This window comes from Ahaetulla prasina, chromosome 3, assembly GCF_028640845.1.
Source record: "Ahaetulla prasina isolate Xishuangbanna chromosome 3, ASM2864084v1, whole genome shotgun sequence".
Classification (NCBI taxonomy): Eukaryota; Metazoa; Chordata; class Lepidosauria; order Squamata; family Colubridae; genus Ahaetulla; species Ahaetulla prasina.
Window position 1 is genome coordinate 1305688 of NC_080541.1, and position 12168 is coordinate 1317855.

Consider the following 12168-nt stretch of genomic DNA (forward strand, 5'->3'; position numbering starts at 1 on the left):
AGCCTTGCCAGGAGAGCCCCTCCACCCCACCCCACCCCTGCCCTGCTCCCCGGCCTCTTCCCCAGGAGGGACGGACTCACTCAAGGTCCCCATTGAGGTGACGGAGGGCAACAGGGATTGCCCTTGGGTGCCAAGTCAGATTAGGCATGGCACAGAACCCATCAGAGTCTCCCTTTTATAGCCTTGCTTGCCCTGAGCTTTAGCTGGGTGGGTGGGGCCTGGCTGGATCTCTGTAGCCACTGTACCAAGGGTGCTTTTAGAGACTGATAAACTGCAGGAACGTAAATCCTTCCCTTCCCTACCAGTTAGTCAGAACTGAAGATGCTTCTTGGATGGGAAGGGAAACATTTTCAGAAGGAAAAACCCAAGAAAGTCCAGGTGCCTTTTGGAAAAAGCTCCTTTGGGGCAACCGTAATTTGGATGATGGAGAATCTCCATGGACATTTAACCACTGTAGATAGTAGTGAAGCTATTGCATTAAAGATGAGAGAAGATAACCTTGTCATTTTTTTACTGTGAGCACATAGGCACATCTTAAAAATGAAATTCTGTTGCCCGTTTTCAAAAGAAAGTATATATCTACCCATATGTATATATACATAACACAGGTACACACCTGTTATATACATACATACGTATCCACCCATACGTATATGTCCATGTCTATATTTACTAATCACTGTCCATTTTGAATACATCACGGAAAGAGGAAACTTGAGAGTTCACGAGGTTGATACTCTGCGGAACAAAACTGCGACTGAATGGACTAGGAAAGGGGGTGTCCTCCCCGAATGCCAGTCAGGGTACCAGGCTGGGAAGCTGCCTGGCAATTTTCTCTTTCTAGCAGATGGGCAAGGGGGTTGCTGCCACCCTGTGGCTCCACATTGCTCTGCATGCCCTCCGTCCCTTCCCAGCTAAGCCTCATCTCTTGCCTTCCAAATTGAGACTGCAGCTGGCTGGGGAATTCTGAGAGTTGAAGTCCACCAGTCTTCAAATGGCCAAGGTGGACACCTCTGGCTTAGAGGCTGATCTTCAGCCCCTCCACGGTGACCTCTGGTAACCTCATAAGACTGCCCAGGCCACTCCAGGCCGGTGCCACATGCACATCAAATATCTTTCCGCAACTTTTCTGCAACTTGGAAGGCTGGCTGCTCCCTTCCCCTGCAGGGGTCAAAGGTCCCTGTCATAAGAGGGAGATGGTGGTGCAGGCCGCCTCATACATGAGGCAAAGCCTGGATTAAACCATTTCGCCCACTCTGAAGATACTAAGTGCCTCCCACCCCCTTCTTTAAACTTGAGATCTTTCTCTACCCAGGCCACTCCCTTCCCCTTGGTTAATAACCTTGGAATCCTCAGACAGATTTGGGGGCGGGGAGGACAGAGTTCAAACTACAGAGGACTAGCGCTGATGATGTTATCTAGCTGGGTCATGAAATGTCTGCAAGAAAACAAGGAAGCTTAGAGAGCATCAGGGCCCCTCAAACTGCACGGCTGGGCTTTGGGCTGCAAATAGATAACACTTTGCAAGAAGGATGCTTGACCGGCTGCCACATCTCACAACAGCAGCTCCTCCCACCCCCCACCCCCCACCCCACCCCCGTGGGCCTGCACCCAAGAAGATTCTCTTATTTTTCAGGTACGGCATTCTGGTGGACCCCATCCAGGTCATCTCCTTGTTTCTGAAGGATCCCTACAGCTGGCCAGCTCCATGCCTGATTATTGGTGAGTCAGCTTGGCCTCCCCGCTTTTCTGCCCTTCGGGGGTGGGGGTGGGGGTGGTAGGTGGGTTCTTACTTGAACCCCTGAAACGTTGCTGGGGGGTGGATCTAGTTCGGGACACTCTGGCATGACCTGGAGAGGGCCGAGGGTGTCTTCCAGCAGAAAGGGGTCCCCCCCAGAGGTTTAGGCCTTTGGGGGAGCAGGTGGGCCCAGATTCAGGGCTGGCTTGTCTGTGACCGAGCCCAGCTTCCGTCTGCTTTCCTTCTCAGCGGCCAACGGTTTCGCCCTGGTGTCCCTCCACGTGGAGAAGAAGCTTGCAGCGGTGAGCGGGGATGATGGGTTGGGGTGCCGTCCTTCGTCTTTTATTCATTTTACTTTATTTATTTGCAGATCAATTACTTGGTCCCAGGGACCCAGCAGTGATTGGTTTTCAATGTTTGATGCTAGGCTTTTACCTTTGTAAGCCGCCCAGAGAAACTGACCTGGGCAGCCCTATAAATTTTCTTAAATAAAGCAATTAGAGACTCTCAGACACAGGATCAAGTTTTCTCCTGGAAATTTGACATTCGATTGCCTAAGTATAGGTGCTCCTTGACTTACTAGTTTGTTTAGTGACCGTTCAAAGTTACAACGGCACAGAAAAAAGTATCGACCCATTTTCACACTTAATGACCATTGCAGCCTCCCCATGGTCACATTAACAAAATTCAAATGCTTGACAACTGATTCATATTTATGACGGTTGCAGTGTCCCGGGGTCACATGAGCCCCTTTTGCGACCTTCTGACAAGCCAAGTCAATGGGGAAACTGGATTCACTTAACAACAGTTTGACTAATGTAACAACTGCTGTGATTCACTTAACAACTATGAAAAAGTTCATAAAATCAGGCAAAACTCACTTAACAGCTGACTCTCTTAGCAACAAATTTTGGGCTGGAGTGTGGTTGTAAGTGGAGGGCTACACCTGTACCCTTTGCCATTCGTGGCCCTTGAGAACAAAACCAGGGTTCTTGTGGCAGCTGTCTTGTCTTTAGCCCAAGGACAATGAGTGGATGTTGTCTCTGGTTTTCTTTTAGGGTGACCTGGATGTAGGGCAGGGGATGGGAGTGGTGCGATGGCCTGGAGGTGGAGCTCTCGCCTCACAATCAGGAGGCTGTGAGTTTGATCCTAGGTAGAGGCAGATACTTTTCTCTCTCTGGGCACAGTGAGAATATATCTGCTGAACAAAACTCCGCATTGGCAACAGGAAGGACATCCGGCCAGTAGAACGCTCTGCTGGTTCCATTCAGTTGCCCTGACTCCACCCTGCAAGGGATTATGGGGTCGTTAAAAGATGATGATAATGATGATGTAGGGCAGGGGATACCCAGCCTTGGCAACTTTTAAGACCTATGGACTTCAATTCCCAGAATTCCACAGCCAGCATGCCAGCATGAGTTGAAGTCCACAAGTGTTACTATTACCACGATTGGACATCCCTGATGCCACTTTTCCAGAACTGACAGGCAGTTGCCCTCCAGGAAGTCCTGATTGGGCAGGATATCAACTAAGGCGTTGACAGAGAGTCACCTTTTCTGGGCTGCACTCAAAGCCTTTTTTTGGGGGGGGGGCTCATTAAACCCCTTTTCTTTGTGCTTCAGGGCTCCTTATCGGAGCGTAGCGGGACCATCCTGCACACATTCAACCTCTTGATGGTGTTGTGCTTCCCTGCCCTGGTGGTGCTGGCAGTCACCTCCATTACTCCAGGTGGGTGTTCTCCTGCGATGGGAGTCTTGCAAGGCAGGCAGTCTCGTGCAAATGGCTGGATGTGTGTATGGCGGGCTCTTGGGGCAACATGGTGCTTGGACTGCCTTGCCTGAACACAGCCTGTCCTGGTCCCATCAGCTGTTCATGGATGGGGCTGCATCTTTCCTAGTTTCCTGCCAGCACGGTCAGACTTAACAGCATAACAGAGTTGGAAGGGACCTTGGAGGTCATCTATTCCAACCCCTGCTGAAGCAGGAGATGGCCTAGATCATTCCAGACAAATGGTTGTCCAATCTCTTCTGGAAAAGCCTCCAGTGATGGAGCACCCACAACTTCTGGTAGCAAGCAGTTCCACTGATTAATTGTTCTCACTTCTTAGTTCCGGGTTGCTTCTGTCCTTGGTTGCTTTCCATCTGTTGCTTATTGTCCTGCCTTCTGGTTCTTTGGAGAAGAGGTTGATCCCCTCTCTTCTTTGTGGCAGCCCCTCCAATATTGGAAGATGCTCTCCTGTCTCCCCTGGTCCTTCTCTTCACTAGACTAGCCAGGCCCGGTTCCTGTAACCATTCATCATATGTGTCAGGTTCTGGATCAGGATGGGAAAGGAAACACCAGACAACAAGGTGGAGGTGGTTGTAATGTTTTACCTTCCGGCTCGCTCCAACAATCACCCAGGGCAGTTTCAGTGAAATATGGTCAGTTCTAGCCACTTTGTGCTCCCACCACCGTTTTAAACCTATTACGCCCCACCCCGCTACTTCCCCCCCAACCCCTGCCTCTGACAGAGGGCTCCAGCCTCCCCCACCCCGGAGACTTCCCAGAGCAAAATACAGGGTGTAACATCTAACAAATATACACTAGAATACTACAAAAACCATAACCCATGATCTCTTCTCTCCCTTTGCTCCCTTAACTCCCCTTTCCCTTTTAAACAAATACACAAATACATTACATTTCCTACAATCACTCATAAGCTATTTGATACTTTTTAGTCTGATACTTATTTTGAATATAATCAATCCATTTTCTCCATTCTACTAAATATCGTTCTTGTGAATAATCTTTCAGGTACGCAGAAATTTTTGCCATTTCTGCTAAATTTGAAACTTTGAGTGTCCATTCTTCAATTGTAGGCAATTCTTCTTTCTTCCAATGTTGCGCCACCAAAAGTCTCGCTGCTGATATTAAGTTCAATATTAATTTAGTCTCTGTTACTGTACAATCCATAATTATACCTAATAAAAACAGTTGAGTAAACTTTATCTTCTTTTTCAAGATATTCTACATAATCCACCATATTTTAATCCAAAACGGTTTGATTTTTTTACAAGTCCACCATATATGATAATAAGTAGCATCATCACAATCACATCTCCAACATTTAGGTTGCATATTTGGATACATATATGCCAGTTTTTTAGGATCTAAATGCCATCTATAAAACATTTTGTAAAAATTTTCTCTTAAATTTTGTGCTTGAGTAAATTTAACATTCCTAACCCAAATTTTCTCCCATGTTTCCATCATTATAGGTTGTTGTATATTTTGTGCCCATTTTATCATACAATGCTTAACTAATTCCGTTTCTGAATCTATTTCTATCAATACATTGTATAACCTCTTAATATGCATTTGACCTTGATCTCTAAATTGTTTTACCAAATTTTCCTCAATTAGCACAATACCAATTTTCTGGTCTATACTCCATCTAGATTGCAATTGTCCATACTGAAACCATGTATAATTTTTCCCTTCTTGTTTCAATATGTTCAAAGATTTCAATTGTAATTTACCCTTTTCTAGAAAAAGAAGCTCTTTATAAGCAATCCTCTCTTGTTTTTCTTCTATATTTATATTCTCTATCGCATGTCTAGGGATTGCCTAGAGCCTTGGATTCTTCACCACCTCAGAGACAAGGTGATCAGGGAAGCCCCTCACCCTCTCTCTCTTTCCCATCTTCTTCTTCCACAGTTGGAGCCACCTTTGCCCTCTCGGTCCACACCGTCCTCTTCCTCAAGCTCTTCTCCTTCAGGGACCTCAACAAGTGGTGTCGGGAGAAGAGGTCTGAGAAAGCCGCCCGAGGACACACAGGTGAGCGTAGAGGGACCTCCCCTGGTTGCGATGATGTACAGGTGGAGGAAGAGCTTGCTTGTGACTCCCTGCACTTCCCTCAGAGCCGGTGGCATAGCGAGGGGTCTCTAACTGGATCAGGTGGTCCACGGTTGTGACAACCATCTCTTTCTGTTCCAGCTTCGGGGCCAGCAAAGGCCAACGGGAATGCGATTCCACCAGAGGTGACCTATCCAGACAACCTGACTTACAGAGGTGAGGAGACCAGGGGGTCTCGTGGGAGGGGCAGGAAGTGAGCGGAATTCTCTGCTTGTGGGCCGTTGTGGGGGGTGTTTTGTCCTCCCAGGGTCATCCACCATCCCACTCAAGTTAAGTAAAGAAAGACCCCCCTGCTTCATTCTTTTAACCAAGCGTATACTTTCAATCAATCGGAATAGAGCTGGATGGGACCTTGGAGGTCTTCTAGTCCAACCCCTGCTCAAGCAGGAGACCCTAAGGCCATTTCAGATAGGTGACTGTCCAGTCTTTTCTTAAAAACCTCCAGTGATAGTGCACCCACAACTTCTGCTGGCAAGGGATTTCACGGATTAATGGACCTGGCTTATAGAATAACAGAATAACAAAGGGACCGTGGAGGTCTTCTAGTCCAGTGGTCGCCAACTGGTGGTCCATGGACCACTGGTGGTCCACAAGAAAATTTTGGTCTGCAGAAAAATCACTTGCATTTTTTACATTGCACTAAATCAGGGGTCCTTAAACTACGGCCCCTGGGACGGATACGTGCAATGAGCGTTTGTGTTGCTGCAGAGAGTCTCCCCCTTTGGGGTCTTTTTGTGTGGGTCAGAGGGGGACAGAAATTGGGACTTGGGGTCTGCTTCAGCCACCTGGTGGGGGGCTTTGGGCAAAGGTTGGGGAGAAGTGCCGCTGGTGGCAAAGAGCCGGAGGGCCTTGTTCCAGTGGGACTTCATCATGGCCTGGAACTGGCTGACCATCTCAGCCCAGCTGGAGCCTCCAGGTGCCGGTATCTGGCCTTGCACTCCCGCAGGTCTTCCCTCTGCTTGGAAAGCCTATGCTCCTAGTCCTCAGTGAGGTGCTTCTACCGATCCTCCTCCTCGGTGAGATCCAATTTGAACTGAGCTGCTTTGCCAAGTCTTTCTCATGGTGGCTGCTTAGCTCCAACAACTGCTTCCTGTTGGGGCCCTAAGGAGCAAGAGAGGAGTGGCTGGGAGGGGAGGGGCGAGTAGAGCCAGTGAGGCACCCCTCAACGTGAGTGACATCGAATTGGCCAATGCCCATCCAGTCACATGACCACCTAGCCACGCTCACCCAGCCGGTCATTAGGCAGATCATATTGGTGGTCTGTGGGATTTAAAATTATGAATCTAGTGGTCCCAGAGGTCTGAAAGGTTGGGGACCCTTGTAGTCAAACCCCTTAATCAAGCAGGAGACCCCACCTATACCATTTCTGGATAAGTAGCTTTCCAGTCTCTTCTTAAAAACCTCCAGTGATGAAACACCCGCAATTTCTGGTGGCAAGCCGTTCCACCAGTTAATTGTTCTGACATGCAGGAAATTCCTCCTTAATTCCAGGTTCCTTTTCTCCTTGGTTATTTTCCATCCGTTGCTGCTTCTCCTGCCTTCAGGGGTTTTAGAAAATAATGCTTTCCTGAAGCAAAAGTGGTTACAGAAGTAGTGAAGCCAGACCTGGCATTTTTGTGGTTTATAAACCATATGCTTAACTTTCCTTTCTCTCCAGGACTTTTCCCCTCTTGTCCACCTTTGACCAATTAAGAAGTTTCAGATTTTTTTGGTAACAGACCCTCTGTGCCCGCCCATTCTCTGCATTCTTTTAGGTGGCCTTGGGCCGGATCAGGGCACCCCGCCTCGTTGGGCCAGCACTGCTTGGATCCCAGACACCCCTCCCCCATTCCATTCTATTCTCCCCCCCCCCATCCCCACCTTGCAAAATGTCAGGCTGGCAGGATGCAAAGGGAGGCTAGCAGGACAGGGACCATGCCACCCAGTCTGGATGCCGACCTGGCCCGTGCCCTCCCCCTCCTCCCCTCCGTGGGAGATGGCCTTCGCTTTCACCTCCCAGTGAGTTTCTGCCCCCCCCTCTCCCCCTTGCAGACCTCTACTACTTCCTGCTGGCCCCGACTCTGTGCTACGAGCTGAACTTCCCTCGTTCCCCACGGATCCGGAAGCGCTTCCTTCTGCGGAGGCTCTTTGAGATGGTGAGCCTCTTTCCGGGAAGGGTCCTCTCTGCAACCCCCCTGGGTGGGGGGCGGGGGGGCTTAGAAGGGGGAGGCCTGCCTGAGTACAGCTAAGTCTTTGATTTACAGCAGTTCGTTTAGTGGCCGTTCCAAGTTACAACGGCACTGAAAAAGTGACTTTTTCCACACTTAACGATCATTGCGGCATCCCCGACATCACAGGATCAAAATTCAGACGCTTAGAAACTGACTCATATTTATGGCCGTCAAAGTGTCCCATCAGGGTTAATTTGATCCACTTTTGCGACTTTTGTGATGAGCAAAGTCAGTGGGGAGCCCAGATTCACTTACTAACTTAACGGCATGATTGCCTTAACAACTGTGGCAAGGAAGCTCGTAAAATGGAGCGAAGCTCACTTCCGCTTAGCAATGGAAATTTTGGGCTCAATTGTGGTCGTATGTTGAGGACTGCGTGTACTGATAGGTTGGTGGGAGGCCACCTGTCACCTTCTCCGCAGGCAGCTCAGTTTAGAAGTGAGCTGTGCTGGCTGCGTTGGTCACTAGAGGTACCTCGGTCACCTAGGCTGACCCCCGTGGCTGGAGGGGATTTCTGCAGCCAGAGCAGGTCACATTGGAGGCTCCGGCCCCTTGTGGCCCTGCTGAGTCCACGGAGGGCAGCTTCCGTGAGTTCTAGGCCACGGTTTCTGTGGAAATGGCCCGGTGCTGAGGAACCTGCAGGCTGGATCTTCAGAGGGACAAGGAGTGGTTGGGCTGGACCAGGGCTTGCTTGTCTGGTTGCACTCACCCTGGCTTTCCTCCTCCTCCAGCTCTTCTTTCTGCAGCTGCTGGTGGGGCTGATTCAGCAGGTAAGTGGGGTGGTTCTGGGCCTTCCCTCTTTCCCCATGACTCCAAGGATGAGCCCCGTGGCGGGTTCGCCTCTTACCTCTCATGGGGACAACCGGCTCTTCCTGAAGCAGGAGATTTCTGGTGAGCTGGGAGGGGAGAGGGCGGCCCTGGGAGGCTGCAGGATTGCCCCCTTCCTGCAGATGGTTGCTATGGGCTGAGGACAAGGTCCAGCTCTTAGCCCCGCATGGAGTCGCTGGTGCTTCTGAATGAAGGAGAAGACCAGTAAGGTCTCTGATCCTGACCATGGAGGAGTCTTCCCAACCTTCAGGGGAGGCAGTGACTCCAGGGTGGGCTTCAGTGAGCCCAAGACCCCTGAGGCTTCCTCAGGCTTGCACTCTTGAAGGCTGGGAGTGCAGGACTGTCCCAAGCTCAGGAGCCCCTTCCCCAGCCGGGCTCCCTCTGAGTGGACCAGAAAGGCCCCTTCTGGTCAAGGCTGTCCTAGAACGGCCTTACAGCTCTTGGATCGGATGGGCAAAGATCTCAAACGGCTGGAATTCCTGCCCATGTGAAGATGCCCCTCCCAGCCCCTTATTCTTCTGCCCAGGAGCTTGTCAGAGTCCCAGGGCCAGGGAGCCCTTCTTTGGGTCTGGCAATATGACCCATAACTGAGCCTGTTTCTGGTGTTCCTCTTCCAGTGGATGGTGCCCACAATCCAGAACTCCATGAAGCCCTTCCGGGTAAGATCTGCTTTTCTTCTTCCCACCCTGAAGGTCCTTGGAACACCAGGAGACTAGATGTGTAGATAAAGGGGAACATTTGTAGCTCAGGGTTGAAAGGAGGGTTTCTTGGCGCTCTCTGAACTTGGTGGTTTTCTTGCAGAAGTTTCAATGCCCAAACTAGGGAACATCATCTGTGCTAGAAGTTGCAAATCTCACTCCCTTCTAGCACAGATGATGTTCCCTAGTTGGGTCATGAAAGGTCTGCCAGAAAACAGCCAAGATCAGAGAGCACCAGAGATCAAGAAGCCTAAAGAGAACAAAAAGACCACAAAACAGCTCCCCACCCACAGTCAACACCCATTGGTCAAGATGTAAACAATACCCGATTCAAGAAATCGCCAAACAAGCCTACGGTTAACGGCCCAACCAAAGACCCTCCAAGGCCACCCCCACCCCTACGAACAGGGCAAGCCACTAGAACAGGAGCTTTCTAGCCCTGGTTTGGGTAATGAAACACCTGCATAAAAACAACCTCAGAGAGCACCAAGGACCCCTCAGAGGCTTTTAGGGGAGGGCGTATCTGTGGAAGACGCCTCTTTTAGGATACCTCATTGCGAAGACCCTTCCTCCTAATTGCTTGTGATGAAAATAGCCCTGCTTTCTCCCACCTGGAGGAGCCCTCTATGGTTGGACCTCACATCGGTCTCCTTCTGCAGTGGGAGTGGGAGGCCAACTTCTCAGCAGGTGGTGAAGGAAAGTATATTGACCCCAATTTTTGTCTTTTCTCTAACCGTGTGCGCTGTCTTAAGTACACTGAGCTCAACTGTCAGTTTTAACAGAATATCAGAGTTGGAAGGGAGCTTGGAGGTCTTCCAGTCCAACCCTCTGCTCAAGCAGGGACCCTCAACCATTCCAGACTAACGGCGGTCTCTTCTTAAAAACCTCCAGTGTTGGAGTACCCACAACTTCTGGAGGCAAATTCCAGGCCTGTAGACTTCAACCACCTGGCAACTTCAGCCATTGCCTTGCTGGCTAGGAAATTATGGATGTTGAAGTTCACATGCCTGAAAACTTGAGAAGTTTGGGGGACTCAATATTCCTCAACCTAACCGGAAGATATATTGGGGATAAGCCTGAGTGGTTGGGAGAGATGGGAGGGGGGCACAGCTGCCTTGGGTAAGGAGAAGACTGAAGCCAATCTTGGTTTGCAGGACATGGACTACTCCAGGATCATCGAGCGTCTCCTGAAACTAGCTGTAAGTACCACAAATGGCTGGCTGGGAATCCTGGGAGCTGTAGTCTCGATTTGGAAGGCAGGAGATGAGGCTCAGCTGGGATGTGGGGCTGGTCTTCAGTGTTGGGGACACAAACACGGTCTCTTCTTTAAGTTAAGTTGGTAGCTCTAGTTCTGGGCCCACCAGCAGGATTGTGACTGTCCCTGGAATGTGTCGTTCAGGACATACTTAAACAAGGCTCCATCCTGAGTCAGAGCCCAAGGCCCGTCTAGATTGGCACTAGGGAAGCTCAATAGAAACCCTTCCGTAAAGATGGGTGGCAGTTGCTCTCCTGCTTCTCCACTTCTAGTCTGATCAGGAAGTTGCTCCCAGAAGCGACTTCCTGGTTCCAAAGAGGAAGGTCTCGCAAGGGTCTCCAAACTTGGTCACTTGAAGACTTGTGAACTTCAGCATGCGCTGGCTGAGGAATTCTGGGAGCTGAAGTCCACAAGTCTTCAGGTGGCTATGTCTGGAGACCCCTGCTCCAGAGGAACCCAAGGGCACCCATGGGCCTTCTTTGTCTTGCGTCTCTGCAGGTTCCCAATCACTTGATCTGGCTCATCTTCTTCTACTGGTTCTTCCACTCCAGCCTGAACTTTATAGCCGAGATCTTGCAGTTTGGCGACCGAGAGTTTTACCGGGATTGGTGGTGAGTTGGCGGGTGGTATGTTTGTGCGTGGAATCTAGTGAATGGGCCACTTGGAGGGTTTCCTACATTTTGGCACATGGTCCAAACTGATCAGAATGACATTGGATCCCCTGGAATTACGGCAGTCTCCGAGCCTTTAGCGAACATTGCAAGCAAATTCCTTTGGATAAGCAAGGGGAAGGGGTCCCCCACATCCCCTAAATTGGCTACAGTATATAGGACAAAGCAAATGTTTAAGACTGTCAATCAGAACAGAGTTTGAAGGGACTTGGAGGTCTTCCAGTCCAACCCCCTGCTCAAGCAGTAGATCCTGTACTATTTCAGACCAATGGCTGTCCAATCTCTTCATGAAGATCTCCAGTGATGGAGCACCCACAACTTCTGGATGCAAGTTGTTCCACTGGTTAATTGCCCTCACTGGCAGGAAATTTCTCCTTAATTCCAGGTTGCTTCTCTCCTTGATTAGTTTCCATCCGTCGTTTTTTGTCCTGCCTTCAGGTGCTTTGGAAAATAAGGTGACCCCCCTCATCTTTGGGTCAGCCCCTCAAATATTGGAAGACTGCTATCATGTCCCCCCTAGTCTTTTCTCTAGACTGGCCATACCCAATTCCTGCAACCATTCTTCACATGTTTTTGTCTCAATCAATCAGTCAATCAATCAATCAGAATACAGCTGGAAGGGACCTTGGAGGTCTTCTAGTCCAGCCACCCGCTCAAGCAAGAGACCCTAGACCATTTCTGGACAAGTGGCTGTCCAGTCTCTTCTTAAAAACCTCCAGTAATGAAACACTCACAACTTCTGGAGACAAGCTGTTCCACTGGCTAATTGTCCTCACTGTCAGGAAATTTCTCCTTAATTCCGTATTGCTTTTCTCTTTGGTTAGTTTCCATCCATTGCTTCTTGTCCTGCCTTCTTGTCTTGCTTTCTGGTGGT

General features: G+C 49.7%; 1 protein-coding gene across 1 annotated transcript in view; it reads left to right on the forward strand.

Annotated features, from left to right (window-relative positions):
• DGAT1 (diacylglycerol O-acyltransferase 1) overlaps positions 1–12168 on the forward strand; it is a 36395-nt gene that overhangs the window by 20411 nt on the left and 3816 nt on the right. Inside the window, exons 6-15 of the mRNA XM_058174797.1 lie at positions 1637–1722; positions 1988–2040; positions 3361–3466; positions 5435–5554; positions 5714–5788; positions 7664–7767; positions 8574–8612; positions 9288–9329; positions 10523–10567; positions 11122–11234. Coding sequence (XP_058030780.1) covers positions 1637–1722; positions 1988–2040; positions 3361–3466; positions 5435–5554; positions 5714–5788; positions 7664–7767; positions 8574–8612; positions 9288–9329; positions 10523–10567; positions 11122–11234 — 783 coding nt within the window. The remainder of the gene's footprint in view (positions 1–1636; positions 1723–1987; positions 2041–3360; positions 3467–5434; positions 5555–5713; positions 5789–7663; positions 7768–8573; positions 8613–9287; positions 9330–10522; positions 10568–11121; positions 11235–12168) is intronic.